This window comes from Aspergillus caelatus, assembly GCF_009193585.1.
Source record: "Aspergillus caelatus strain CBS 763.97 unplaced genomic scaffold BDV27scaffold_182, whole genome shotgun sequence".
NCBI lineage: Eukaryota > Fungi > Ascomycota > Eurotiomycetes > Eurotiales > Aspergillaceae > Aspergillus > Aspergillus caelatus.
In genome coordinates this window covers 14,308-41,423 of record NW_022475445.1, presented here as the reverse complement: position 1 = coordinate 41,423, position 27,116 = coordinate 14,308, and the positions used below count along the sequence as shown (strand labels likewise).

The window sequence follows — 27,116 nt, the reverse complement described above, 5'->3', positions numbered from 1 at the left end:
ATAACCTGGGATATATGGCATAATGAAGGTTAGTCTTGTTCCTGAAGCTTTACTGGCATATCTCATTGTATGTATAGAACCGTGAAGAATATTATAGCCACTTTATTTTATCCTTTGTTCCTCGCCCGTCGATCTTCACAACGTAGCTCATGCTTCTTGATAGAGTCCTAACATTGATGTGGGACCCGGCCCATTATTGTATAGATCATAGATGCCATCACAGATTCAGTGCATGGTAGTGTATAACTAGAATATTTAACACTGGGGAGCTCAACAAGCAATCGATTAAATATATAAGCTTTTATGTGAGATCCCAAGGCCCTCGAAGCGTCCTGAAAACAAGTTGAAATTTTGGAAGTAAATAAAACATGTGTTTCAACATACAAGCTCCGAGCCTATCTTGTAAGGCACGGTTTGTATTTACGGATCAACCATAGTAGCTAATTGTCATTCGCAATTCTCAGTTGATCACTCCGGCGAGTTTCAATTGAATCGTAACCAAACAAAACTTTAAACTATCCCATCATTGATTCCCTTACCCTGCGAAAGCTATCCCTCAAGAGTGGAGACCACTGGTCTTTCACCAATTCTACTGTTCCTTGTTGCGAAGTGGAGTAGCCTTATCATATAATGCCTTGTTATTGAATGCGAAGACATAAAGTTATTCTGTCCACTGTCTTCTGAGGAAAGCGGAAAAGAAGGGTAAACGAAGTGGTCTGACTTATCGACGTATGCGGTTGTTATCGTTTATTGTCTTCTTCCAATAGTCATCCACAATGGACCGGACTTCTTCGAATTGTGACCTGTTCCAGGACTTGCAAAGCTTGTATTCTTGGCCTGAGTTAGTTCTAGATGTTTATGATAGTTCGACTGATCCGAAGATATTTGTTCCGAGTCAAACATTTCTTAACTGTTCCCGAGAACCTTGAGACAATTAAGGTGGGTACTATACTACTAACCACGTTTTCTCTTTTAGGTAATACTTGCTCTTTTGTTTGCTTATTGTGCATTGCTCGCCAAATCCTATGTCAGGATTTTATCAGTAGTACCTGAGAAGTACTCCGAATATGTGTAAACTTAGGGGACAATGTTAAAATCAAGAACCAAAGGTTATCCTTAATCATCCCGTCCTTTTAAGAAAAAGGAGAAGACTAGTGTTCTATTTATTACATACAACAGAGGAGCAGGTGATAAAAAGTGAAGAAGGCAAAAGCCATCTCTCGGTCATTCTAAGGCTATGGCCCTTAATCATCACGAAGAGGAGTCCTCTAGGCTTAGGCATCCACTCTGGAGATCTTGAAGCCGCCTGGGAATCGGGTCTGGAATGCTCCCACTGGATCATATTTAGCCGCGACCTTTCGCATGTGGTCCACATTCTCCTTGGGGTAGCTCCCGAGGGGATTCTGCGAAAAGTCGGCATAGTTTAGATAGATCAGCGGATTCTCCCCACCAACTGAGGCCGAAAAACTCTTAAGCTCCGCAACCATTTCATTCATCCGGAATTGAGCGACAGCGAAGTCGGATTGATTGGTGTACACAAACACGCCGGCAGTCCAGAGAATGGAATTGCGGTCTTTCAAAGTGTCTGCAAACATGTTGCCCCCTTTCTCCTCACTAATTTCGGCGAAGAATGAAGGTAGCGGTTGGAAAAAGACGATGCTGTAAAAGCTCGTTTCTCCTATGCCTTGAGACAGCTTTTGAGCGAACTGCTTATGTACTTTCGCAGCATGATTCAGAATCCTTTTATCATTCTTAAACGTCAAAGTGGTTTGCAGAGTCCTAGATTCTTATTAGCATTCACCGTGCATGGTATCGATCGATTGTCTTACCAGGCATTTCCGGGGAGAGTTGAGTTCGCGGCCGCCACAGAGAGAGGCACAACAACTTGAGTGAATGGCGATGCTTGTGGAATCTGCCTCAGCTTGTTGAACGCAGGACTGTTCTTAATGCCGTCTGTATTGACTTCAATTGTTGCCAGGATATCCTCTCCTCCCTTGTGCACCAAGATCGCAACTAGGGCATCTTTGTCGAATTTCTTTTGGTTGTTAGTGAAGTCAACCACCGCATCCACTAGCTCCGTAGAGTGGTTTCCCAGCATTGCTCGTTGTCCATGCGCAATGTATTTGTCCTCCAGGCCTTCCATGTCGTAGCGAGTGACAATACCAAAATTGCTACCGCCACCTTTTAAAGCTCGCCACAGATCGGAGTTCTCGTCCTTATTCGCATTAACAATAGTACCATTGGTAAGGACAACCTCAAAATTCTTGATAGAATCACAGCCAAAACCCGTTTGCGCCATGTAATAAGTGGAGCCGCCGCCTAGCAGAAAACCACCGACGCCGACGTCACCATCACGGCCACCAGTCACGACAACGCCGTGCTTGTGTAGTTCCGCATAAACATCTTCCCAGTGGCTGCCGGGGCTAACGCTGGCGATGTTGGTTTTACGGTCATAAGTGGTTCGATTCAGGTATTTCAGGTCAATGGTCACTCCAGTATCGATGTTGTTTGAGTAACCAAGATTGTGGCCACCTGCACGGACTGCAATATACCAGGCGCCGGCGCCGGTCCTATCACCATCTCCAGCCTCACTTCCTAGCAGCGCAGTCATTGCAGCAGATACTTCCTTCGCATTATGGGGCAGGACAATGCAATAGGGGTGCCGTCGTGTGTTCCAAGCCCAATAGCTCTTAATGCGGGCCTCATATTCCGGGTCCGTGGCGAAAAGAAGTCGATTGCTGAGGCCAGCTTCAATCAGAGCATCGCACTTTATCATATTAGCAACTTCCATAAAATACTCTAGGAGTGATGGGACGGGGTTTGGCATACAGGAGAAAATCCCGTAGAGTTTGTACTCGTGAACATTTGGCTAGCAGCCGCAGAGCTACTGAGTGCCAGGAGTGAAGTGGCCATATGACCGAGACAATTAAAACCAAGTAGCATATTGCACCGCAATAAAATCAGAGATAGATCGACTTAATGACCTTTATCGGATTAGAGAAACAGGATTAATTATCATAATCTCAAACACAAGGGGCCAAAGAGCTGCATTTTATAAGTTTTCTGCGGGTCTATAGAACCCATGTCATGATCGACTAGGAGAATAATCATGCCCGGTCAGTACCACTGGTGCCCCATAAATCAAGACTCATAATCCGATGAATACAGATCAAATTCAGCCCCATTTCGCGGTTTTTACCCGGACAGGAAAATATAAATGCCAAGATACAAGGCTGAGAAGCACTCTTAGTCCTCGGCCCAATGTCTCGAGGTTAAGAAGCCGCAGTCCACGTCAATTGAAAAGTATAGATTGTCTTGGCGTCTGGTTTATACCGATTGGGTAAAGTGTTAAATCTAGACTATGTAACAGTACTACCACGCTTATCATTAACAGAAACAGAATTGAATGAGCACCACGGATCTGTGAGACTACTGAGGTACAGTACATACATATGCCTTAGACAGACACTTAACCTAATTAGGAATGTAGAACTGCCAAGACACTAAATTGTATGGTCCCATGAAGCTTCACCTCTTAAGAGTTTACTTCACTCTTCCTGAGGCACCAATAGGAATGTGAAGCCTCCAACATTTCGAGTATCTGTACGGATACAGGACCAACAAAAGGCTAGTAGTAATGGTCATGAGTAAAGACATGAGAGGATGCAATGTTCTATCAAGACTACTCAATACACAAAACATGCGTACAATTTTACAGGGATACTAATAAAACCTCTTCTCCAACCTCGGGCATGTAGCTCAAGAACTGATGAAAAGGGTATCTCTCATGGAGAGAAGAGTGCCAAAGAATACGCCTGTCAATGACCCGAAGGCCGTTGAACGGATTGTTCCGCCGCGCTGTGCAATGCAGGGACCAATCCGTGGTGGACCGCCTTCTTGATCGCAGCCACCCAAACAAGGTAAGTATGAAGAAAAGAAAGAAGAAAAATTTCAAAAGATGGTCGGGGGAGGGAGGCTTTTATGTGACAGGTGGGGTCACCGGATAGTGCGCTAGTGTAAGCGAGGTGACTGTTGTAATATATGATTGGTTACTGACTAATGGGGTTGTTGCTGCCTCAGGTGTCGTTAATCCCTAGCTATAGCTGCACTTGAGCATTCCACCACTGCGGGAAGCTGTCTAAGTCTGAATGAAATGCAGGTTCTTGTTATTGGCACCGTGTTGAAGTATGTAGGGTACTATATTTGGCATTCATTGACTAAGACAACAATCTTCATGATAATTATTATTGAAGCACCGCTTTCTATAGCAGTTGTGATTATCAGTTAATACAAGGAAGTGCCATATTCAGGGCACGCAAGAAGTACATGAATTGCTACTACCACATAGGCATCATAAAGGGAAAGCGCGAAGTCCATACGTTGGACCAATCTAGGAATTATGCTACTATAAAACAGACCCGCGGAGTTCACTCAGCACTAAGAGCAAGACATGCGTCTACTGCTAGACCAACCCTGTGAAACAATGTAAGCCACTTTCTTTTTGCCTCGGATGTGCGTCATGATGGTAAAACACTTACCTCCCCTCCTTCATCTTGACAACATCATCAATGACGTCGCGGTCTAGATTTGGGAACATGTTCGATAACGTCTCCACCATATTGTTGTGCTCAACACGTTGTATCCTCCGTGCTTCGGCGTCCTCCGCACTAGCCTGTCGAACAGCAGCATCTTGTGCACTATGGGTCCTAGCCCGCCGTGGCTGTGATGCATTGCGGGACCGCTCGCTTGATCGCCGCTCCTCGCCACTGTTACGAGGTGGCTGGTAAACATTTGGATTGAGTCGTGGCGAATGGCTAACCGGTGAGGTCGTCGCTGGCTGTGTCCGTCGGTCCTCTGGCGAATCTGGCTCGTCGGAGAAAATTCTTCCAATGGTAGATAACGGCTTCTGGATAGTACGCAGGAGCCCGGCTACTGGAGCGTTGTCTTCATCGTTGGATTGTGTCGCCTCTCTCCGGCCCCGTGGGACATCCACCGACGACCTTGGTGTAGACTGTGATCGTTGGGAAGACTTCGGCTCTAGCGACTCCGACTCGCGATTTTGTTGGGCGATGGCTGAGACGGCAGCTTCAACATTTCGCTCGAAGTCTTCGTCACTCACTGTCAAGCTCGTTCTGTCCAGGGTCTCAATGAACTGGATGGCGCCAGACTATATAACAGTCAGTTACTCGCTCAATCTGCCGAGCTTTGTATTATATAGTTTACCAGGGAGGACAAGTAGTATCCAGCCTCTCCTCCGAGCTTGTCTTGGTTGCGGAAGCGAAGGATATATTGAATGTTAGAGACCAAATGCTCGGGATTGGCATGTAGCACCACATAAATCAGAAGGGGTACAAATGAGTCGGCTGAAGTATCAGATGATTTCGAATTCTTCAGGAGACCTTGTAGTATCCTTGTGAGTTGACGCCCACATATATGATTCTTAGACAGTCACTCACCAAAGATGACCTTGCAGCAGTTCAAGATACAGATAACCTTATCACGGGGTGCCCGGTAGCTGTTAATTTTCGAGAGTTCTATAATTGATGTCAGTAATATATCTATGGCTGGGACGAAGGTGTTCTTACCTTGTTGGGCGAGAGTTAAGAAGCGACGACCATGAGAACCCACTGGTGGTATGTCAAGATGCGCCTCTCTTACCCAACTGTAGATACGGATCTTCTGGGCCAGCACCTCATCCCGCTCAATATCTTCCTGGTGCTGACCGCGTCTCCAAGGACCATGGAGTCTCTCCATTTCTCTTCGTTTGCTCCGACTTGTGCTTCTTGGAATGGTGGGCGGGGAGGGAATGGCCGGGGAAAAAGTTTGCGAATAGAGTCTGTTCATGACGAGCTTTTCCATTCCTTCTTTGGCATTGTCAAACTCGCCGTCCGAGACGTCACGCCAAACTTCACACATGGCCATCTTGTTAGTGATGAAAGCTAGAAAATCGCTGATGATCTTAACTTGCTCATGGACCATCCACTGTCGTTTCCCAAACTCATGGAGGAACGACCGTAGGAACTTGGCCACCGGATCAGCAGTACGATGTCGCAGTTGTTCCAGGAACCGATGGAAATCGAAAGGTTGATCAGGCTCTGGCTCTGGTGGGGGAGGTAAAGTCGATGTGGACGAGCGCCGAGTTAGCGCCGGCTCTTCTACAAGAGATCTTCTGTGCACGCTTGTAGAGCTCGAGGCAGGTTGTTTCTCGGGAGAAGTGGATGAAGCTCCTATTTTGACGTTTGAAGCCTGAGCGCCCTCACATACTGCCTTTGTTTGATCGAGGCTGGATTGCCGAGGAGGAAAGTGACCTTGTCCACCAAAGAATTGCTCAGCTAATTCCAGTCGAGGTGACATTATCTGCTCCTCACTATCGCCATGCGCAGTATCCTGGAATTGCTCCATGATGCTTTGAATCTCCGGTTGGGAGACATCATCTCGACCAGCCCCGCCATTATCAGCCTTTTTCCCCCGCTCAGGTACTTCCGGTAGTTCCTTTTCAGTCCATTCGGAGGATGTTTTTGTTGACAATTGGGAAGTGGGCGCAGACTGAGGTTTCTGGTTAAGATATGCTTCGTCTTTCTCCGGTGGGGGAGGGGGCCGATCGGTGTTCGGCGACGGTGAGCGATCTAAGGCGTTTGTAGATATTGACAATCCCTTCATCCGGTCCGGAAGCGACTCTTGTTGGGTAGGTGTTGTGCTCGGCGGGTCGAAAACAGGTGTAGTTACTAAAGGTGGGGACTCTGTAACTGCACCCTGCGGGTTATCCTGTATATCTGCGTCCATATTGGGTTGCTTCAAATCCTCGGTATCCTTCGGATTGGTGAGTGGCCCATCCTGCGATTCTCCAGCTGGCTCGAAATTCGCCGATGTCACCTGTTGCTCTAGTCGGTGCCCCTCATCGTGAGAATTTGAGATCTCCCCTTGTCCACTAGGAGCCGGGGAATCCGAGGGTTCTGTGGCAGACATAAGCCAGCCGCATACACGCTAATAAACTAATAGATTAAGTCGCTGAAGTGAACGTTTTTTAGAAGAAGACACAGAGCATTATGATATAAACATCCAGGATTCCAGGTCGAAGCTGTTATCAAACTGTCAAGGATCAAAGCAATAAGTGCCGCGACAGCGGGTGTAACGGAATCGGCGGGGAAAGTATTACGGCAACTAGTATTGTTAATAAGCCGCCCCCAGCAAAGGTGGATTTAACAGAACGCACTTGCTGTTATCTCTGGTAGTTGTCAGAATATCATCTCAAGTGTTGAGAGTATAACGGGCTGCCCGCACGTCACCGCCGGGGTCACGGTTCCCCCGAGGTCCGGCGCGAGTCATTCATTTCTGCGTTACTACACTTGAGAAACACCACCCCTCATTCGCGGCCGGAATGCTACAATGTGTGGCATATTCTTTTCCCTAAGCGCCTCTGGGCCTGTACTTCCTAATGAGGAGACATGCTGTTTATTGCGCAAACGGGGGCCGGATAGCTTCCAAGTTCAACAAGTTCAACGTGGTGTCAACACAGATCAAACAAGATCTGTACCGACTTTCCTTACCTTTGTCTCGACAGTTCTTTCAATGAGAGGCGACCAAGTCGTCGCCCAGCCTCTCGTGGACACCACTACTGAATCCGTACTTTGCTGGAATGGCGACGCCTGGAAAGTAGCAGGTGAACCCATTCGAGGTAATGATACCCAGTTGATATTTAATCTACTACTACAAGCTGCGAAGCCCTCTTACAATTCAGGATCACCCACTGCCCTTGATGGTGGAAATGCTGTCCAGAGAGTTGTGGATGTTATTAGTAGCGTTTCCGGGCCTTTTTCTTTTGTCTTCTATGATGCTGTCAACGCAAAACTATACTTCAGCAGGGATTGTCTCGGAAGGCGGTCCCTGCTTCAAGGCCTTGATGAAACCGGGGCTTTCAAGATCTGCAGTCTCTGCGACGGGACGTCGTCCACCCACTTCGATGAAGTTGGCACAACCGGTGTGCATATGATTGATTTCAAACACACTGTCATGCAGGATTCGCCTACGTCTGACACTGGTACTACTCATTTCAAACCTGACAGCATACAAACACTACCATGGGAGAACGTAGATTCTCCTGGTCATCTGGTACGTATGTTCTTTTGATCACTATACTTGGAATCCATACTCATGATCATGCAGAGAAACCCAATTCCTCCCATGAACAGGTCTGTCCCGCAGGGCGTCCCTCCTCGACTGAGCGTTGAGTCGCCTTGCGTGAATGAGCTTGAGCAAAGACTTCGTACGTCTCTTGCACTCAGAATCCAAAATGTACGTGATCCCCCGGGTTTCACTACAGAAAGCAACGCAAAGGTTGCTGTACTGTTCTCTGGAGGGCTTGACTGTACCATCCTCGCTCGACTGTCGCATGAGCTTCTACCGGCCGACGAGTCAATCGACTTGCTCAACGTCGCCTTCGAAAACCCGCGTGTAGCAGCTGCAGCGATCAAAGAGGCGAAAACAGGCTCAGTGTATGAAAACTGCCCCGACCGAATCACTGGCCGCGCAGCCTTTGCAGAACTTCAAGCCGTTTGCCCCAGCCGTAACTGGCGCTTTGTCGCAATCGACATACCTTACGTGGAGACAGTTGCACATCGTGACACAGTGAAACGTCTGATGAGGCCGCACAATACAGAAATGGATCTATCCATTGCATGTGCACTCTACTTCGCCTCACGAGGACAAGGATCTGCTCTCGACAGCCACAAAGGTAACGTCGAACCGCAACATTATGCAACCCCTGCCAGAGTACTCTTATCAGGCCTGGGAGCCGATGAGCTGTTCGCAGGATACGCACGACATGGAGTGGCATACTCACGCAATGGTTTCGAGGGGCTCATTGACGAAATCGACCTGGATGTCAGTCGTCTCGGGAAGCGCAACCTAGGTCGCGACAACCGGGTGATAGCACACTGGGGCCGCGAAGCACGATTCCCATACCTCGACGAAGACTTCGTCTCGTGGGTCGTGCAAGCCCCCGTCTGGGAAAAGTGTGGCTTTGGCCTCCCGGAACCAGAAAGCGATGATCCTACAAAGTCCATGACCGGCATCGACCCAGAGAAGCGCGCCCTTCGCCTAGTAGCCCTCAAACTAGGGATGTCGAACGTGGCGCGAGAAAAGAAACGAGCCATCCAATTCGGCTCGCGGACAGCAAAGATGGAAAAAGGTAGAGTGAAAGGCACCGACGCCCTCAGCTAAATGAAACTTTCCAACTTACAACACAACACGCTTTTCCTCTCCCCATAAACAACAACCTTTTTCCCTGCCACACTCCCATAACCAGCCCACCCCAAACCCGAAACACATCAGTGATGACAAAACCAAGAATCAGATACTTCTGAGTTCACACCTCATCTAGCCTCAAACCCCCCATTTCTACCATCCACCCAGCATCAAGTGACGTGCAATCTTCCTTGATCTTTGGACCGTGCTCATCCCGCCTCCCCTGTCCCCAGACTCACTCAGGCCAATGTGTGTGTATTTGTTTTTAGAGCGGTAAAGAGACCGCCTGCTCATTATTGTTCCACCTTCTGCACTGGCTATCAGAGCGAAGGTGCAGGGCATTAATGGGCTCGGATGGTTCTAACCGTATATATGGCAATGAGATCGAGCATTTGGGGGCAGGTGGGTGTGTTGGCGGGTTGGTCTTGTGGATTGAGGGGTTGTGTGTCGGTTTTGCTTGTTGTATGGCTCTAGATGGTATTGACGGTTCTGTTTGAGAGAGGTTTGGATGGTGAAGTTTTAAAAGGCAAGTCTGAGCTGTGTTCATAGTGGTTTTTGTTTGCATTTCTTTTTCTGGAACATAGCTATGAAGCCATGATTGTTCCATGTAGATTACCTATCCTCTTACCTGGCCTACATTATGCATGTTGATCGTCTAAGCTAGAGTAGGCATTGGTTTAGATTACTTTGGGAGAACTATTCGATGAGCAAGATTGATGGATTCGTAGATGGTCTAATACACGTGAAAACACAAGCATCGAAATATCCAAGTTATCAAGCAAAACATCCAAGGAATTATTAGCCACGAGTCAATCCTGCAAAGTAGGAGACATCAGAACCGGCTATTGCGAAGTAATGAAACATCAGAAGCCCATGAACTAGAACAATGAGCAAAAGATAGATAGCCAATACTGGCAAGAAGTAGAAATAATCAAGACAAAGCGGTCCGAAAGTGCTAACACACGACCATATGGTAAAAATGACAATAGAAACTTTTATCCTGTCGGAAGTCACTTCACCAGTGACCAGTTCCAGGCACTAGTGAGTGCATCCGACATCTGGGTTGACGAGAGGCTCCAAGCCCCCGCCCACCGCAGAACCCATTCAAAACAGAACTTGCAGAAACAGTATGATATATCACGTAACAAAAAACCGACTTTTACATCACTTAGGCCTTGTTCTGAGCAAGGGCCTTCCAGTATTGCTCACGACGTTGAGCCTCTTCGAGCGACTTCTCCAACTCATCAATCCGGCGCTGCATCTCTTCCTGACGCTCAAGCTTACGGGCGCGAGACTTACGAGCCGCCTCGGTATTGCGAGCACGCTTCATGGCCACTGGGTCATGAGAATCAAACTTGATCGGAGGCAGAGGCTTCCTTTGACGCGCGTTCACACCAGCCACAGTAGAGGGCTTGGTGACTGAGCGAGTGGAGGGAGATGTAGCACGGGACGATGTGGTACGGATCATAGGAGATGCTGGGGTGACATCAGCCTTGGCCTTGGGCTGCGATAGAGCCGCAGCAATGTCAAGGGTAGTGGTGTCAAGACCCAAGGAGAAATCGTCCTGGGAGGGGAAAAGAGAACCCCACTCCTCAACGCCAGGGCCTAGTTCGATGTCCGTAGCGAACATGGGGGAAGTGTCTTGGCTGAAGTACCCTGGGGACTCGAATGAGGGAGTGCTCAAATCAGTGAAAGAGGCCGATGGAGGAGCAGAGGCATCCATGAACAGATCCTTGGGAGAGATCGTGCCAGATGGCAGATCTGCCAGAGAATCGGGACCTGCCATGACGCCGGCGGTCATCTGCTGAGGGGAGAGCATAGTGGACTCCGTAGTGGGAATCAAATCGTCCCCGAAGCGATCAGCGTGAAGATCGAAGAGATCGGGGAGATCTGACGGAATGTTAACGTGTGTCTCTTTATGAGAGTGGAGGAATCGCAGCCATAGCTCACCTTGAGCAATGTTGGGAGTAGACATTATACGACGGTGATTTATCGGGATTTGTTGGCGTTTCTGATAGGTGGAGTTGGCGGGACTGTTGAATAGGGGAACGGGCGGGCGATTGGGATACGCAGAATTCAGAACTGCAGGTGGAGAGTTCGAAGCAACGGACGCTGCGTGAAGACGCAAGAGGTGCTTCCTAGTGGAGGGACTAAACCGATGAGACGAAGACAGAGGGAACCCGGTAGACTGCGAAGCAAATCTGGTCAAGCGGGGAACCTGTACTGGCGAGGCTGAGAGCTGCTGCTGCTGAAGTTGCTGCTGCAAACTGAGAGTGTGTCGTCGAGAAAGGTGCCCAAGACGGACCAGAGATGGATGATAGGCAGGATATCTAGGGGTTGTACTCAAGGGTGCTGGCGCACGAGAGTCCCTGGGATGCTGGGAGGGATATAGCACAAAGTCCTCCTGTAGGGAGTTGGCACTGTTGTCGTTGTTGGAATTCAGATTCTGAGCCGTAGGCTGCGGGGGCGGGGGTGTAGGGAGCCATGTTTGCTGATGGTGATCCGTGTTGAACGACGTGAAGTCGAACGTTGAAATGTTGTTCAAAGAACTTGAGCTACCCGAGGTGGTGCTAAAGTTCAGAGGTCCTGGGACAGGAGACTCTGAGGGGTGGGGTGAAGATATATTGATAAAAGACGAAGTCCGTTGAGGATCTATGATGTCTGTCTCACGAGAGATAGACGAGCTCTTTCCTGGGGAGGGATTTAGAAAGAGGCCATTTTGGAACGCTTCTTGATATTCTAGTTCTTGTTCAGTATATGGCTGTATGATGACGGTTTTGTAATTATATGTGGTTGTGATGTAAAGAAGAGAAGAGATGAAAAGGAAGAAAAAAAGGAAAAGAGAACCCAAGGCAACGACGGGAAATCAGGCACTTCTTAAACGCAGTGTGTGCGCCCTTCATCCGACAGTTAGCCAATCATTGTCGACCGCTTCCCCGCCTACCACACTAACCACATTGGGGATTAGACCAATGGACGCGGTCAGCAGGTGTGAGTCATAAACCCATCCGAGAATCTGATTGGCCTCCTCGTCGACTAAGTGGATGCCCGGGTGTCCCCAGGCATCTCCGGTGCCTGGGGCCGAGTACGAGCAAGATACCTGCACCCACGCAGAGAATGCAAGGTAATTTGAAGTCACTTGCAGGTTACGCAGCGGGTACCGACCCTCGTACTCGGCTGGCTTCTCCACCGCTTCCCAGGAAGTTGTTTTAGTGCTACGATAGTCTCAGTGTAAGTTGTGTGAGGAGGATGCGGATGATGAAACCGGTTCGCGTCCAGTATTGCACCCGTCACACCCATTGTCCAATGAGCATACCGGTCGGGGAAGTCTAGGCATCAGCGCCCTTATGCGACTGCATCTTGCAGCCTTCACAGCCTCTCTAGGCTGTCTCGGGGTCTGCATTGGGACGCCGCCAGATGGAGCCAATTCCCGTTTGAACGGGGGCTGAGCCGCACTTATCGCTGTAAGAGACCTTAGGCTACAGGGTCCTACATGATGGGTGAGTTTACCATCATTCTCACGAGCGATCTGAAATCCTGAATGGTTAAAGAGAGGGGGGCTTGAGAGGATTAATAATGTGCGTGGAGATCAATTTCCTTTTTTCACTCCCCGCCATGCGCAGTTAGTTTGGTCGAAGGGCGTGTTTCCAAACTCTATCAGCCCCAATTCTCTTCCGCTTGAGCCGTTTTGCTCTCTCTCTCTTTCTCTTTTTTTTTCCTTTTTTTCATATTCCTTTTAAAATAAGGGAGGATCATCCATCCAGAATCAAGGGAAAAAAAATCACCCTCATTTGAGGCGGAATTCTCCATACATATGACAAAATTATACGAACACCAAGAAATCACTATCCGTATCTAAACTTGACACTAGATAGAAACCGTCTACATTTCACGAAAACGATTAGACCATTGCAAAAGTGGAGGTCCCGTTGTTTCGAGAATCCCAATTAGACTAAGAACCCGAATAGAGAGAAGTTACTAAAAACCAAGAAACCAAAAAACCAAAAAAAAAAAAAAAAAAAAAAAAGAGAGAGAGAGAAAGGTTAACAAAAACTGTCCATTGCGCACCAGCCCTAACTCGGAGAAAACCAATCTACTCCGAAAAAGCATGGCACAATCACCATTGGTGTTGATTGAAATAGATTAAATTCATCCCACCAACGACATTGGTAAGAATATCCCAATATCAATTTTAAATCAATCCGCTATTTATTGTAAACACCGAGTCTATCGTCATCTTATGACCTGACCAGGTGTCGAGTCTAGTCTCAGATAAGAATCTTCACTGGAATCGAGTATTCGCTCGTCTCGCCGAGAGGCGAAAAGTGTATTTCAATTCTGCATGTACGCCGGACGTATCCGCCGAATACCCTTGCGATAATTATGCGGGAGTCGACTGCGTGTTTTCTTAACCCAATGGCGCACGAATAAGTAGCCATCGTCATCGTAAAATGAGCAGAGAGAGTCCCGAATGTAGACGTTGTCATCTGATGTAATTGAACCTTGATTATCTTCTCGATCATGTGTCCCACTCGGTGTCAATGAAGCAGGGCGCGAAAAAAAAGTACCGAGTGTTGGATGTCTTAGGAATTCTTACTCTTCGTACCCCCGCGTATTATTGAGATTGCCTGTGATTTCAAAAGATATGTGCATAGAATAGATACGAGTGCTCTAGTTCGCCTCCTACATATTTACGGTGTGAAGATAAACAAAACACCTCACTTCGAAATGGCAGGAGCGATACTACTATAACCATAGAGAGGCACAACTAATATTACCTATCGGATACCGTGTTCTAAGCACTCTGCCGTTTGACCAGAACCACCAATTCGTACCAACGCATGCGAGCAAGACCAATGCGAGGGACAAAATATGTATATGTCTCATGTATATATATAAATAGTGATATTTAAGATTCTTGGTACACCCATTGGTTCTATATCAAGACATATGCTACACAGAACCTAAACCTGTCACCTAATACGAGAGTAAGTCTTAGATTTAAGAGACCAAGAACAAGAAGAAGAAAGATATAGAAAATGAACTCGAATTTCGCACGCCGTCGAACCACCTTAGATGTGTCCTAAATATAATCTGAGACCCAGATACCAACGAGAAGTCTCTGGCGAGGGATTGCACGCAATAGTAACTCAAAAGATAAAATAAACGTCCATCGTAAGTAAAGGTGATCGTAAACGTATCATTTGATAAACAACAACCAATCTGGATAACGACAAAATTATATATGGAGTACCAGCCATCCGATCCAAATACATAGTCGTATCCAACAGAAACGTATTCGCAAGTTAAATATATATCATGCAAGGGATTGACCCCCGAATGCAACATTAATATATACAGCTCCACTCGGCATCACCTCTGTGTAGAACGTGGCATTGGAGGTATCTGCATTCTATTGGGTGGTGCTCTTCGTAAAGATGACCGCGTTCTTAATTGGACTTGATTAGGGTCATTAAACTAATCTGACGAAAATCACGGAAACGCAGTGAAACACTGCGCTGAGGTACTGGAGTACGGGTGACCCTGACTATGTTTGTAAGCAAGGGCACAGGTGCAGAGAAGGTAATATCGGAGTTGCAAATTCCATCACTGGGTGAGACTAAATCCGATTATTGGAATGTGGATCATTTAGTTGCCTTATAGCCCTGGGTTCGGCTGATCCATTCCAGGACGTTGATCTACAGTGTCAAATTCGGATGCCAATTCGCTAGCTCAATGTTCAAGAGCAATTAAGGTACATCCCGGATCCTAGTCGGCATGCTTATGACAGGGCTACTATTAGGATTAGGCAGAGCCACTGCTTCGGGTTCTGGATCCGTGGGATGGGGCTCGAATCGGAAGTGTTCCACTATCACCCACACAGGGGATGATTACGGGTCTGGTTTAAATCGACGGCAAAATAGGACGTTTATGGCCAAGTAGATTATTACAAGGACGATGCGGGTACAATGACAAGTATGGATTCTATTAACTATTACCTATGATGCTGTGCGCTAGTACACACGGCGTATGCACGCCATGGAACGTGCCCACGACAGTAGACGATTGGGGTCGATTTGCGCAGTGCGGGACCCGCCCTGGCAAAGACCATCCTTCCTCCCAATAGGGTATCAAAGTACAAAGCATCAAATGGCGAAGACAATCAGAACTAAACCAACCATGAAAACACAAACAACAGTGGTATCAATCTAGTTTGGACGGCGCACAACAGAACGCACGCAAGGCCAAATTAGGGGATCCTCGCGGGAACGGATATCATAAATGAATGAAATGCGACCCAGAAGCGAAAAGAACATCAGAGTCGGAAATGACCGCCAAAGCAGCAGAGGGTATCATTGTCACTCAATTTGGTAAGATCCTCGCTGCGAAGCAAGGCACCAAAGCAGTAACACTGGAATCAACACAAAATAATATCAATAAACAATTACTAATGATTCTTTCTTTTTGTTTTTTTGTTCAATTATGAGACCATGGGCACTCATCACTGGGAGGGAGAAACACTAAGCGTGTACTCCATATTGATCCCACCAGTTTTCATACTCAATGACGCGCCTTGAAGCACTTCAAGCGGCGGCCTGGACAGGAGCAGAGGTGGAAGAGACGGTGGCGGGCTTAGCCTCCTCAGTGGTGGCAGCAGGCTCGGCGGGCTTAGACTCTTCAGCGGACTCGGGAACAGTGGCCTCCTTGGGAGCACCCTCGGCCTTAGCCTCAGTCTCGGTGGCGGTCTCCTTGGGTTCAGACTTCACGGCCTTGCTGGGCTTGCGGAAAAGACCACCAAGCTTGTTGCCCTTAGGCTTGGACTCGCCCTCAGCCTCGTTGTCAGAGTCACCCTTCTTCTTACCGAAGTTACCGAAGAAAGAGGTGCGGCGCTTGTCCTTGGGAGTCTCAGCGGCCGGGGAAGCGGGGGCAGCATCCTTAGCGGCCTCAGCCTCGACAGGAGCGGTCACAGTCTCGGGCTCAATGGGCTTCACGGAAGCCTCCTCGACAGGGTTGTCGAGCTGAGGAGCAGTGCTGGCAACAGCGGGGGTTTCAGCAGGAGCGGTGGCCTCCTTCTCAGACTTCTCGTGAGAAGGACTAGTAACCTTCTGGAAGAAGTTGCCGAAGAGGGAAGTGCGCTTGGACTTGGTCTCAGCCTTCTTCTCTTCTTTCTTCTCCTCCTTCTTTTCCTCTTCCTTCTCTGCCTTGTCCTCCTTGTTCTCAGTAGGCTCAGCAGGAGCAGCGGGGGCTTGGAAAAACATGTTAGCTTTAGACAACACCACTAAAGTAGCTTTGTACTTACCCTCAGTAGTCTCGGCAGTGGCGGAAGCCTCAGCAGCAGGCTCAGCAGCGGCCTCGGCAGGCTTGGCCTCTTCAGCCTTGTCACCTTCCTTCTTCTCCTCAGTCTCTTCCTTCTTGCCACGGAGAGTTCCGAAAATGCTGGCGCGCTTGCGGGACTGGGAGCGGCTCTTGGCCTTGTTGTCCTTGGTCTCCTCAGTAGGGGCCGCCTCCTCCTTGGCCTCCTCCTTGGCCTCAGCGGGCTTTTCAGCGGCCTTCTTTACGGGCTCAACGACAGCGGGCTTGGCTACACAATATTAGATTACAACCACGGCCTATCTCTGAACGATCCAAACTTACTCAGCTTTTCGAGCTCAGCCTTGTAGCCTTCGCTGGAGGTGATGGCCTCCTTCTCAGCCTTAGCCTCGGCAGCCTTGGCCTCAATGGCAGCAGCCCAGCTGTCGCGCTCAGTGGCATTAGCAGCCTGGAAGGTGTGCTTGTGGCCATTCACCTTAAAGAGGAATTCGCTAGAGCCCTCCTTAGTGACATCAGTGACATCAGCCTGCTCCACGTCAGCATTTCATCCCTCACAGACCGAACGATATACTGACCAAGTTGAAGATTCCGGTAGGAGTGTTCTTGTCCTCAGCGCGCTTGGTGAAGAACAGAAGACCCTTTCCGGTCTGGCTAGCCCAGGCAGCGATGGGGTTGGCAACGGCGGGCTTCTCATTCTGGTGGAAAGCAGACAGCTGCTTAGCTTCAACAGCGTCCTCGCTGAAGTAGAAGAAGCGCTTGGAGAAGCGCAGACTCCTATAGTCCATGTGATTAGTCACTTGTATTGCAGATCCATTGCGACATGCGGCGCTTACTTGACGAGACCGGGGGCCTTGTGACCGAGGACACCCTCCGATGCGGGGGTTACCTCCTCCTTAGCCTCCTCCTTGGGCTGTTCAGCGGGGGTCTCATCCTTCTTCTCTTCCGCAGCAGCGGGAGTAGCCTCAGTGTTCTCAGTGGGGGTTTCCTTGGGAGCCTCAGCAGCAGGAGTCTCCGTCGCTGGAGTCTCAGCAGGCACTTCGGTGACAGGCGCGGCAGCGGCAGCGGGAGCGGGAGTCTCCTCAACAGGCTTCTGAACGTCGGACATGTTGTCGATAGGGATTAAGTGGTAATTATAATAGTAGAGATGAGATTAAAAGTTGTTAATGGAAGCTGAAGTAGCTTCGTAATAAAGAGTCACGTCCGTTTGGGTATCTTAAGGGGGTATCTTAACAGAAAACAAGAGCTCTCAGAGCACGAGGCTTGAAGAGCTCGGGTATCACAACGAAAGGTAAAGGGTTTAGGGGAGAGAAGAAGCGAACAAAGTCGTTGCTCTGGAAGAAGTGCAGAAGCAGAATGGAATGAAGAGAGAAGAGAGGAAGAAAAGAAAGAAAAAAAAGAATCAGGACAAAGAAGGAGAAGGGGCGAAAGGAGGGTGAAAATAATCAAAGGGTGTGGGCAGAAGCCCCAGAAAGGGAAAGGAGCTGCAGGGCGGCCAACATCCTTGGACACCAGGGAAAAAAAAAGTATAGAGTAAAGAGACGAAGAGGAGACGAGTGGGGCGAGGAAAGCTAAGGAGTATACGCAGGAGGACATTTTGGATTTATTTTTTTTTTTTGTTTTTTGGTTTCCACTTTTTATTTTGCATTTTAGTTAAATTTACTTTTTCTTTTTTTTCTGGACCAATGGCCCGTTTAGAATAAGGGGCGGCCCCCCATCGGATTGATGCAGACGAGTATCAGGTGCTCCTCATCCCAACAACACTTCTGCAGGTGACGATGTCGTTCGGTAGGGATGTTTAAGAGGTAATGAGGTACCGCCGATTCTCTCTGCCTGGTTGGACGAGTTCATTATTACCTTTTAAGCGCCTGGGAAGGGGAATCATCTAGGACTGGGAACAGGTTGAAACGTCCACTTGACAAGAGAAAGGGTCGGATTTGAAGCATGGACGTTAATGGAACGATTCTCTCGTATATATGATGGCAAATTTCCCTAATTCAGTCTAGGACCAGAGACTAAACCCAGTCAAATTAAAAATTCTTCATGGGAGAATAAGGATAGACATAGACTAGCAACCCCTATCCAGTGTTGTCGTTCCAGAGGTCCAAAAAGGAGATGAGAGACCCCGGGACCTTAGCGACACTATGACAGCTTAGTGACCAGTAGCTTGAACTGTAGTAGCTCCCCTACCGCTCATGCAGCTTAACGGGTAGCCCTAATCAACTACCGATCATTATGCTATTCCTTCCCTCCTCCAAACAAAAACCAGAAATCATTTCCATTGAGCCACAAGTACTCTATCTATTGAAAATAGAATACAGAGAACAAGATAGAAAGCTCTTCATAGCATCTAACACCATATCAAACCACCAGCAAAATCCAATGTTTTAGATCATGTCATCCGCTCACCGCGTTGTGGGACCTCGAGCCACTTATTCGGGAGCTGTACCATGGATGGAGACTCCTTTCGAGATCAACCTGAGTGGGCTATACTGGTTGAACCGTGTTACCTTGAGTCATATGGTCTGTGTATCCCCATGATAGAAGTACTTGAAGCAGCACCAGAGGAAAAAAAAAAAAAGGAAAAGAAAAAGTTCATCCTTCGGCCACTATTCCGTAACCTCAACAAATAATTTCTTTTGGCTTCTAATTACGGAGTACATGCCAATACATTGTACTGTCCTGTGATTATTAACAATATGACTGCACAACATACCTTTTTTTTTTTTTTTTTTTTTCCTTGCGCTCAGGTACATAAGTATATATCTTCCTGCGATGTAACATTCTATAAAAATATCAACCCACTCCCTATCCCTGACCTGACCCAGAACCGAGTAAAAAAAGTAGTAAAAAAAAAAAAAAAGACCAGACCACCGCAGGTCATAGTCCTGACGGATCCACCAACGATCTCGATTCTTACAGAAATTTTCCACAAACAAGCTAACCAAGTAACTTATTCCGCGTTCTGCGTTAGTCTACTTAATTTAGTCTAGTCCTTGTTTTATTAACCTAATTACTATGGCGCTTCCACATCCTCTATCCCATCTCCAAGCCATTAACATTGGTCGAACCAGTGGCTTTTTCCCGACCTGCTTCCTTGGGAGAGGGATGTGCAAGCGCTGTTCTTAATCGCAGGTAATATCTCCCTAAACAAGTAGCCCTTGACACGGCACTTGCCAACCAACCATCAGTGCATAAACGTCAACCCTTAACCAGTGTTTGCACCCCTAGTGACTACTAACCGGGGAGGGAAGTATGTACAGACGGATTGATCAATAGGTAAAGCACGTTGGAAGTTAAAAAGGTAGGGCCATGCGACTCGAGTATCTAATGCTAACCCGTGACCGGAACCCCCATCCAATGAACAAGAAAAGACACCCTCCTTCAACATGGTGTAAACCAGGGTTGTCCGGTGATTTACTTGCACGATAAGGCAGTGACACCAATCGAAGAAGAAATGGGCGATTTCATTCTCAACTGAACTAGTAACGGAGTACTCTTGTCCAGCCAACCATCACATGTAGCGTAAAAAAGAGAGTGAGAGAAACAACAAATCCTCAAACAGAGGGGCAAAAAAAAATATAATAATAATACTAAAAAAAAAAAAAGAAAAGAAGAAAAACCCCTATCACGTCATCCTTTCTTTCTTTTTCCCTTTTCTGGGATTTAGTCTCGTTCTAGTCTAATTTTTCTAGCGAGAAAGAAAGACACAAATCGTAAAATTAGGCATGGACGATGATTATTTGGCCATAAATTAAAATCGACACTCAGATTTTCAGGACGTGGTTCGATAGCCATCTTCGTAGCGCCATGGTGGGTAAATGGTCGAGGCCCCACCCCAGCGCGGTACTATTGTCGCGCAGGAATGTTTGTCGCAGCCCTATCAATGCATTTTCGCGGTGGTGTCAAGCCATCCCTGCACGAGAATCGATGCTCGCTTAGAAGGTAGGGTGGGAGGCACGTATGTACGGAGTATGTCGTACGTACGTACGTAGTATGAGTTTGTCATTGATTTTCTTTTCTTCAGCGACAACGGTGTGCATATGGTAACTGCATTAATTAGCGACAGAAGCTAAAAGTGTATCTAGTGATGTGGCAAAAAGAAAAACGACCAAAATCCTCCAGATATCAAATAATTAATAAAAGGGAACGCAACCTCAAACACAAACAAGACCCTTTAACACGCCCCCTTCTCCCTTCGGAGTAGTACTACTAAGTGTTGGAGCTCCGGAGGTCTTTTGGTCCCAAGGTACTTAGTGTCGTGGTTAGTAATGGGAACTAAGTTAACTTAGTTCTTACTAGTCTCAGTAAGCCGATCCACTCACCCCTTTTCCATTATGGGCCGTTTCGAGCCCAACGGACGATTCCAATCCAACCAATCAGGCCACTGTCGATCTGATGATCGTTGCCTTGGCCCGTGTCTATCGTTGTCCAACGGACAAGGACGAGGGTGCTTCATGTCTTCCTAAGTTCCGCGTGTGTCTAGGACCGTCTGGTATTGGAGATGTGAAGAGCAATACTGGATCTTTATAGGTTTTTCTGGTGGATTGCGGCGTTTCAGATTGTATCGAATTTTTCTATTCTTTGATAATGAAGCCCCGATTGAAATTTGGATAGTTGGGTACGTATATGGACCTGTGGTTTCCTTTAAGATTATGGCAGTACGGAATATAGGTGGGGGAAGAGTGTAACTCCGCACATAGGTACAGTACATACGGAGCATAGGTACTGTGGTATTCCGATCTTGTCCGCAAATTGGCTTCCATTATATCATAACGGGACCATTGTCATAACCGTAACCCTCATTTAAAAAAATCTGATATCAAGATTGCGCCATCCCTTATTTCCTCTTTCGGACGTCTATCTTAGAGCCCCGTACATAGTATATCTGGTAGTCAAATCTACCCCGCAGCAATAATCTCCATATCAGCCACTTGAAATCTTGAAACAGATAGAGAATGGTCCTATCTCTCAGGTGAGTATCAGGTTTACAACTAATACGTTGGGTCCCTCAGAACCACTCGCCCGTAGGCAGTAGATAGGCCAACAGAGGTCACGGGTTCCGTTATTTCTTATCTTGTCACCTGTCATGTGGAAGCTGCGTCATCAGCTCCAGAGAAGCACGTGCCCAAGTATAGACAAATATGTGCGATCATATTTCAACAAATCCCACGTATCACATATGCCAAATGCTAAATACAACGCTCAAATAATGACCAACAATATGCGAGAAATTTGTACACCTGACCTACCCAAGCATGCTTTGCTTAGTTAGAGAAACAGAAAGATGGCATCATTAAGCCGCCATAGTAAGAACATAACTAAATCGGGTTAGTGTTGCCTAAACCTAAGTAGGGAAGAATGAGGCAAAAACCACTTACGAAGTAATGCTGTCCATTCTTTCAGTGGTCAACTTCAGGCTAACCGTCAGCAGTTCCCGGGCAATTTCGGGCTCCTGCTCCCTTAGATCTCGCCATTTGGCTGTAGTCAAACGCCAGGCAACACATTCCTGTTCCGCCTTGACCGTTGCCGTTCGTCGGGTTTCGCTGAAGAACGGCAATTCTCCGCACGGCCGTCCGGCGACGATTAGCTCGAAATACCGCCCCTGTGGCAACTCATACTCCGCACGAAGCATCCCGGATTCAAGCAAATAGAAGCCATTGGGTACATCGCCCTCCTGGAATAATACAGTACCAGCTGTGTAGGCGTCACGGACAAAATATGTACAAGCCCGGAACCAGAAATCCTCATTGCGTGAAGTTAGCCCCTGGAATGTCTGGAGTAAGAGTGGTAAGGGCTGTCGCATGGAAGCCCAGGCTGTCGGAGCCACCACGGCTGTCTCATCCTCGCGCAGCGTTGTAGTCGCTGCTTGCTGTAGATGTCGGTGACGAGGGGAGCTCACGATGCTTTCGTGAAGATGCTGCTGGTTGTGTGACCCAGGTACTTCTAGAAACGTTGAGGACGCATCCTTTCTCTTCAGCAACGCTTCACGGTGGCTGTAGAAGACCTTCAAATAGTCATTCTCGCAGAATTCAAGTGCGGAGTTGAAGTCTTCGAATATCTGCACGCCATTTTCTGACTCGAATAGCCCGACATTTTGAAGGCTTCTGCCGACATCTCCCCCGGTGTTCAGCCCTGAGATGGTCATCAGCACGTTTCGCTTTCTCAGAATGCGATTGATACGCGTGAAGGCTTCGGCTGCAGAGAAGTCGATGCCGTATACACGGGAGAAGTCCAGGATAATAAATCGAATAGGACGTTTGTTAAATGCTTCCTCTTCAATCAACCCTCTCATTGTGTTCTCGACGTCAACAATGGTTCCGAAAAATAGATAGCCACCAAGCTTGATAATGAGTGTCTGCTGTCCTGCTTCTCTTAAGAATCGCTGTTGGATCGGAGGCCGCCGGACAGTCGAGCCAGCAATCTTGCCTGAGAATGTCGCTCTAATAGCAGATTTACGGGATGTCTGAACAACGAAACTCATACACGCTAGGATAATACCGACGAATATGCCAACAACAAAGTCCCAAGCGCCCATAGTGACGACAATGATGACGACCTGCCAAGTTAGTTCTAAGCACTGTGGGAAAGTTTAGATAGTACCTACTGTCAAATATTCGTGCCTCTGTAACTTTCCCCATGTGTCAACTAGCGCTTCTTCCATCAATTCAATCCCGAGTAAGAAAATGAGTGCCCCAACGACCATGACTGGAATGAATCCAACTATTACTGGACCCACAAGGAGGATTCCCAAGGTAGCAGCTGCAAGCATGATGCCTGCGAGCCGTGAATTTCCGCCACTGCCAATGAAAAGCAAACTATTTGTATACACAAGATAATTCTAAGAAGGCTTAGTATGATGGTAACTGCTACAAAGGGGTCATCGCCATACCTGTATACTCCCAGAAAATCCCGACAGCGCATTGGTGACACCATGCGCCATGAGCTCACGGTCAACGTTCAGGTTATCTTCGCCCGTCGAAATACCTAACGCTGGGACGTTGATGGGGACATGAAGAACTCCAAAGAAAGTAAGCGCAAACATCGCTGGGATAGTATCAAGGAAGGCAGCCCAGTCGACGGCAGCGAAGTCTAACACGGTTAGAGATATTTCATCGATGATCTGTAGTCAAACTAACCATAGAGTGTATAGAAGTGCCACCATGGGTTATTAGATGATGGTGCTTCAAACACCCAACCACTCTTGCGTAAGGTGTCCATTGGTACCTTGGCACTCAACGTCACGATGTAAAAGATGACTGCGACGGCAATGAAATAGCCACCAACCAGAAAGTTAGATCGCACGAAACGCTTCAGAACAAGGAGACCAATTGCAAGTAGTAATGGTACAAGCCAAAGGGGTACCGTGTCTGGACGAGAAAGCTTCTCCAAAGTAGGAAGAGTAAACTCGAGAGATCCAGGTAGTCTAGCGGCAACCTCAACACCCGTCATCAAGAGGAAAAAACCCACACCACCGATACACCCGATCAGAATGTGCCTGGGGAAGAAACCGATGAGGGAGCCTAGTTTGCAAGTTCCCATTAAGAAAAAGACCAAGCCTGTTAAGACCGAACTGGCTGAGAATGATAGGATAGTAGTGGCAATGACAGCCCTTGGGTTATCCTGGCCTACACGTGCCAAAATTGTAAAGGCCATCTGGTGGAAGAAAGGAACAACTTCGATCATCTCGCTACCAATTCCACCGCGGAATATTGACCCTCCACATGAGAAGACCAGCTGAGCGATGATGGTACTAACGTAGAACATGGAGATGCCGTCTGACCCAAGATCAGAGAATATTGGCTCTCCCAGCGGGAACAAAATCATTCCATATGATAGAGCATCAAGGATGTTGAGCAAGAGACCGAGGAATACCGAGGGTAGTAGACTAACAGGGTAGACGACACCTTGTTCCCAGACCGTCCGCCCATTCCATGATTTTGGATGTAGTAGCCCTTGGAAGCAAATCAAACAACTCGACAGCGCTTTATGAAATGCATTCTGCTTGCGTTCCCTGGTGGTGTCTTGACTCTCAACATCTTCAGCGACCCCATAACTTCGGAAGGGCTTTGTATGTGGTGACTTAGGCAGTAAAGATGTTTGTTCGGTACAAGGAGCTTCACGCATGCTGGACGCCGTGCCTGAGATTCTTACGGAAGCACCACCTTCACCAACTCCATTCCGCTTTGGAGCACTATCACGGCCATTGACACCGTCAGAGGAGTCGGAAGGGTTACGGATCATCTCAGTCAAGGCTGATGAGCCCGCGATAGGGCCAGTGGGGGGCTCAGTATCTAGAGGTTCTGGGACTACAGTGTCTGTGGGTGATGAAGAGAGGTCTGTATCTTGGATCGGATGAAAGATATCGAGGGACGGCGGCAGCGTATTTCGTTCTTGAGGCAGTGAGCTTCCATTCAGGGAGAGCGCGTAAGAAGCCAGTTCAGCAGTTTGTTCTCGAAGACCTTGAGACGAATAACGAGCGGGATCTTTAATAGTCAGTCAAACAACACTCTTCGAGGTAGCCATTGCGTCTCCGGGGAAGGTTCCTGTTTCACACCTGCAGTACTGTTGAATGATCGGTGGTAGAAGGAGCGACTTGGCGTCCTGTGGCTTGTCCCGCCAGATACAAGGGACTCGATCCCCAAAGGTGTTCTTGGAGGACTACCATTGTTGGCCTGTTCTACAGGAGGCTCAATCGCATCTGGAGCCTCATCATCAACAAAGGGAGACCGGCGGAAAGGTAGCCCAGACACGCGAGAGTCACTGCGGCCTCGTGGACGGAAGACACCCATCGTGGTCGTCAGAATCGCGTAAGTGCCAGCTGGAATGACCAGATTCTTTTACAGGGACCAGGAAGTCCCGGAGCCTTTGACTCTTCCTTCGCTCGGGGAGGACCAAAAGACTGGGTGCGGAGAAAAAGGTGATCCTGAATGACGCAAGTGTCAATCAGGCCACGGGAGCAATTGACATTATTTGGACTACCGAAGAAGCAGAAAAGTAAATAAAAAAGGAGAAGAAGACATTAAGACAGCCATCCAGAAGAAGTCTGCTGTGCGAGGTCAGTACAGCAGAGTATGGGGGAGGGGGAAATGACTGGATTCCCTGTTATCGGCCAGAGCTTTGACTAAGAAAAGTCTTATCACGAGAGGAACTTATCGTCGGGTCCACTCGTTGCGGTTTAGCGTCGTACTAGATTGATCCGGAATAGTACAATGGGGAATCCTTCCAGGTTGATATAACATTAGGTAATGGTTGGTGATAACTGGCTGTCATAAATTAACATTTGACTCTGGAGATTCATATTTCATATCAATCAATTGTGATTCTGGACCCCAAGTCTAAGCTTCAGACATGCAGGCATCGTGGGGGGACTTTGTTTGCATGTGATAGGCTGTCGCAAGGGGTCCGTGCTGGTCGTGCATCTTTAGACCCGACTAACAGTTTAACGACTCCTCCTGCATCTGCCGATTTACCTTCTCTAACGCTCAACCGTTGAGTAACCAAAATCCTACCAATTACATGATGAATATGACTCGCTTACCACTAGCCAGACTTTTAGCTGCAGCATATTACGTTGTGATGCATCGACTTGTTGAGAATCGAGCTCAAGCTAGTATCAAATCTCGCATAAACCACGAAACAATCGCAAAGAATGTGCTTACATACTTTTCCTTAATAATAGTAACAAATTCGAGCTAACTGTCGTAATCAAAACCGCCTGCCATTTCCGGGGATGTCTTTCGGAAATTCCAGCCTAAGATTCAGCAGTAGCGTCTTTTAATTGATGAGATAGTTCCGACCAGCAGACCCGCCTGCTATTGTCTTGAAACATCTCGAAGCAATCTACCCCCTGCTTCAAATATCAGAAGCTCATTCGAAGGGAATCAAATACATGTCAAAGCGGATTCTTGAAGCATTGAAAGTGCTACATGAAGATGGCTATGTCCACACAGGTAAGGGTTATGCTCCGAGTAAGCTTCTGACTGCACGTGCTAGTTCTGACAGGAAATTCTCCATAGATATCAAAACAGATAACGTTTTAGTGAACTATGCACCGTTATATCAGAGTAAAAACGGTCAACACTTCACAGATGTCCAGCTTGCAGACCTCTAACGACTAATTTATCCTTCAGTTAATCCCCTTAATCTATGGTGATAGCTTCTTCACCTTTAAGCCTAAAGTTCCCCCGTGGCTACGATGAATACGAACTACAGATCCTCTATAAATAACACATCTATTTTGGAACGTACCCGCTTTCAGATGTTGACCTCGCTGATCAAGAGACCTTAGACATTCTGTCACTTAGCATGAATGATGTGCAACCTGAAAATTGAAACCCTTTTCGCTAGCTAGCCAGCGAGAAATACCAAGTGAAGAAAAGGAGTCTATCTTGAATATTATGAAACTTCAATCAAAGGGATAGACTAACTGCAAAGGAGCTTCTTGAAGACAGATAATTCAATGGAATATGAGCGGATTAAGCATCGTCAAGTTTTAGCCAGCAGTACCACGGTTATCCTCCTTCGGCCACCGATAGATTTACCATAGATTATCATGTAGCAAG

The 27,116-nt window shown here is 47.6% G+C and overlaps 7 protein-coding genes across 7 annotated transcripts; 1 reads left to right on the top strand and 6 right to left on the bottom strand.

Annotated features, from left to right (window-relative positions):
• Positions 1–1,274: 1,274 nt before the first annotated feature.
• BDV27DRAFT_160926 (FAD-binding oxidoreductase) lies at positions 1,275–2,943 on the bottom strand (the record flags this gene model as incomplete). The annotated part of the gene is made up of 3 exons (XM_032073126.1): positions 1,275–1,779; positions 1,830–2,767; positions 2,830–2,943. The coding sequence occupies 3 exons, from the start codon at positions 2,941–2,943 to the stop codon at positions 1,275–1,277; spliced, it is 1,557 nt and encodes a 518-aa protein (XP_031924285.1).
• Positions 2,944–4,180: 1,237 nt separating this feature from the next.
• BDV27DRAFT_133393 (guanine nucleotide exchange factor VPS9) lies at positions 4,181–7,218 on the bottom strand. The gene is made up of 5 exons (XM_032068071.1): positions 5,586–7,218; positions 5,457–5,534; positions 5,224–5,399; positions 4,539–5,167; positions 4,181–4,473 (listed from the first exon to the last, which is right to left on the bottom strand). The coding sequence occupies exons 1-5, from the start codon at positions 6,964–6,966 to the stop codon at positions 4,428–4,430; spliced, it is 2,310 nt and encodes a 769-aa protein (XP_031924284.1). The 5' UTR covers positions 6,967–7,218; the 3' UTR covers positions 4,181–4,427.
• Positions 7,219–7,385: 167 nt separating this feature from the next.
• Positions 7,386–9,364, top strand: BDV27DRAFT_31210 (asparagine synthetase domain-containing protein; the record flags this gene model as incomplete). The annotated part of the gene is made up of 2 exons (XM_032076293.1): positions 7,386–8,109; positions 8,164–9,364. Coding segments are annotated over 2 exons (1,780 nt in total), but the record flags the coding sequence as incomplete, so codon positions are not given.
• On the bottom strand, positions 9,364–9,929 carry BDV27DRAFT_31202 (uncharacterized protein). Its single transcript, XM_032076292.1, has one exon. The coding sequence runs from the start codon at positions 9,848–9,850 to the stop codon at positions 9,509–9,511; it is 342 nt and encodes a 113-aa protein (XP_031924282.1). The 5' UTR covers positions 9,851–9,929; the 3' UTR covers positions 9,364–9,508.
• Positions 9,930–10,411: 482 nt separating this feature from the next.
• Positions 10,412–12,543, bottom strand: cpcA (amino acid starvation-responsive transcription factor GCN4; the record flags this gene model as incomplete). The annotated part of the gene is made up of 3 exons (XM_032070843.1): positions 10,412–11,133; positions 11,194–11,934; positions 12,417–12,543. The coding sequence occupies 3 exons, from the start codon at positions 12,541–12,543 to the stop codon at positions 10,412–10,414; spliced, it is 1,590 nt and encodes a 529-aa protein (XP_031924281.1).
• Positions 12,544–15,208: 2,665 nt separating this feature from the next.
• BDV27DRAFT_133390 (PH domain-containing protein) lies at positions 15,209–18,122 on the bottom strand. The gene is made up of 5 exons (XM_032068070.1): positions 17,388–18,122; positions 17,130–17,328; positions 16,879–17,080; positions 16,544–16,825; positions 15,209–16,489 (listed from the first exon to the last, which is right to left on the bottom strand). The coding sequence occupies exons 1-5, from the start codon at positions 17,657–17,659 to the stop codon at positions 15,828–15,830; spliced, it is 1,617 nt and encodes a 538-aa protein (XP_031924280.1). The 5' UTR covers positions 17,660–18,122; the 3' UTR covers positions 15,209–15,827.
• A 3,306-nt stretch (positions 18,123–21,428) lies between these two features.
• Positions 21,429–25,797, bottom strand: BDV27DRAFT_133379 (sulfate transporter family protein). The gene is made up of 6 exons (XM_032068069.1): positions 25,109–25,797; positions 23,691–25,037; positions 23,444–23,643; positions 23,159–23,392; positions 21,933–23,110; positions 21,429–21,872 (listed from the first exon to the last, which is right to left on the bottom strand). The coding sequence occupies exons 1-6, from the start codon at positions 25,341–25,343 to the stop codon at positions 21,848–21,850; spliced, it is 3,219 nt and encodes a 1,072-aa protein (XP_031924279.1). The 5' UTR covers positions 25,344–25,797; the 3' UTR covers positions 21,429–21,847.
• Positions 25,798–27,116: the final 1,319 nt, after the last annotated feature.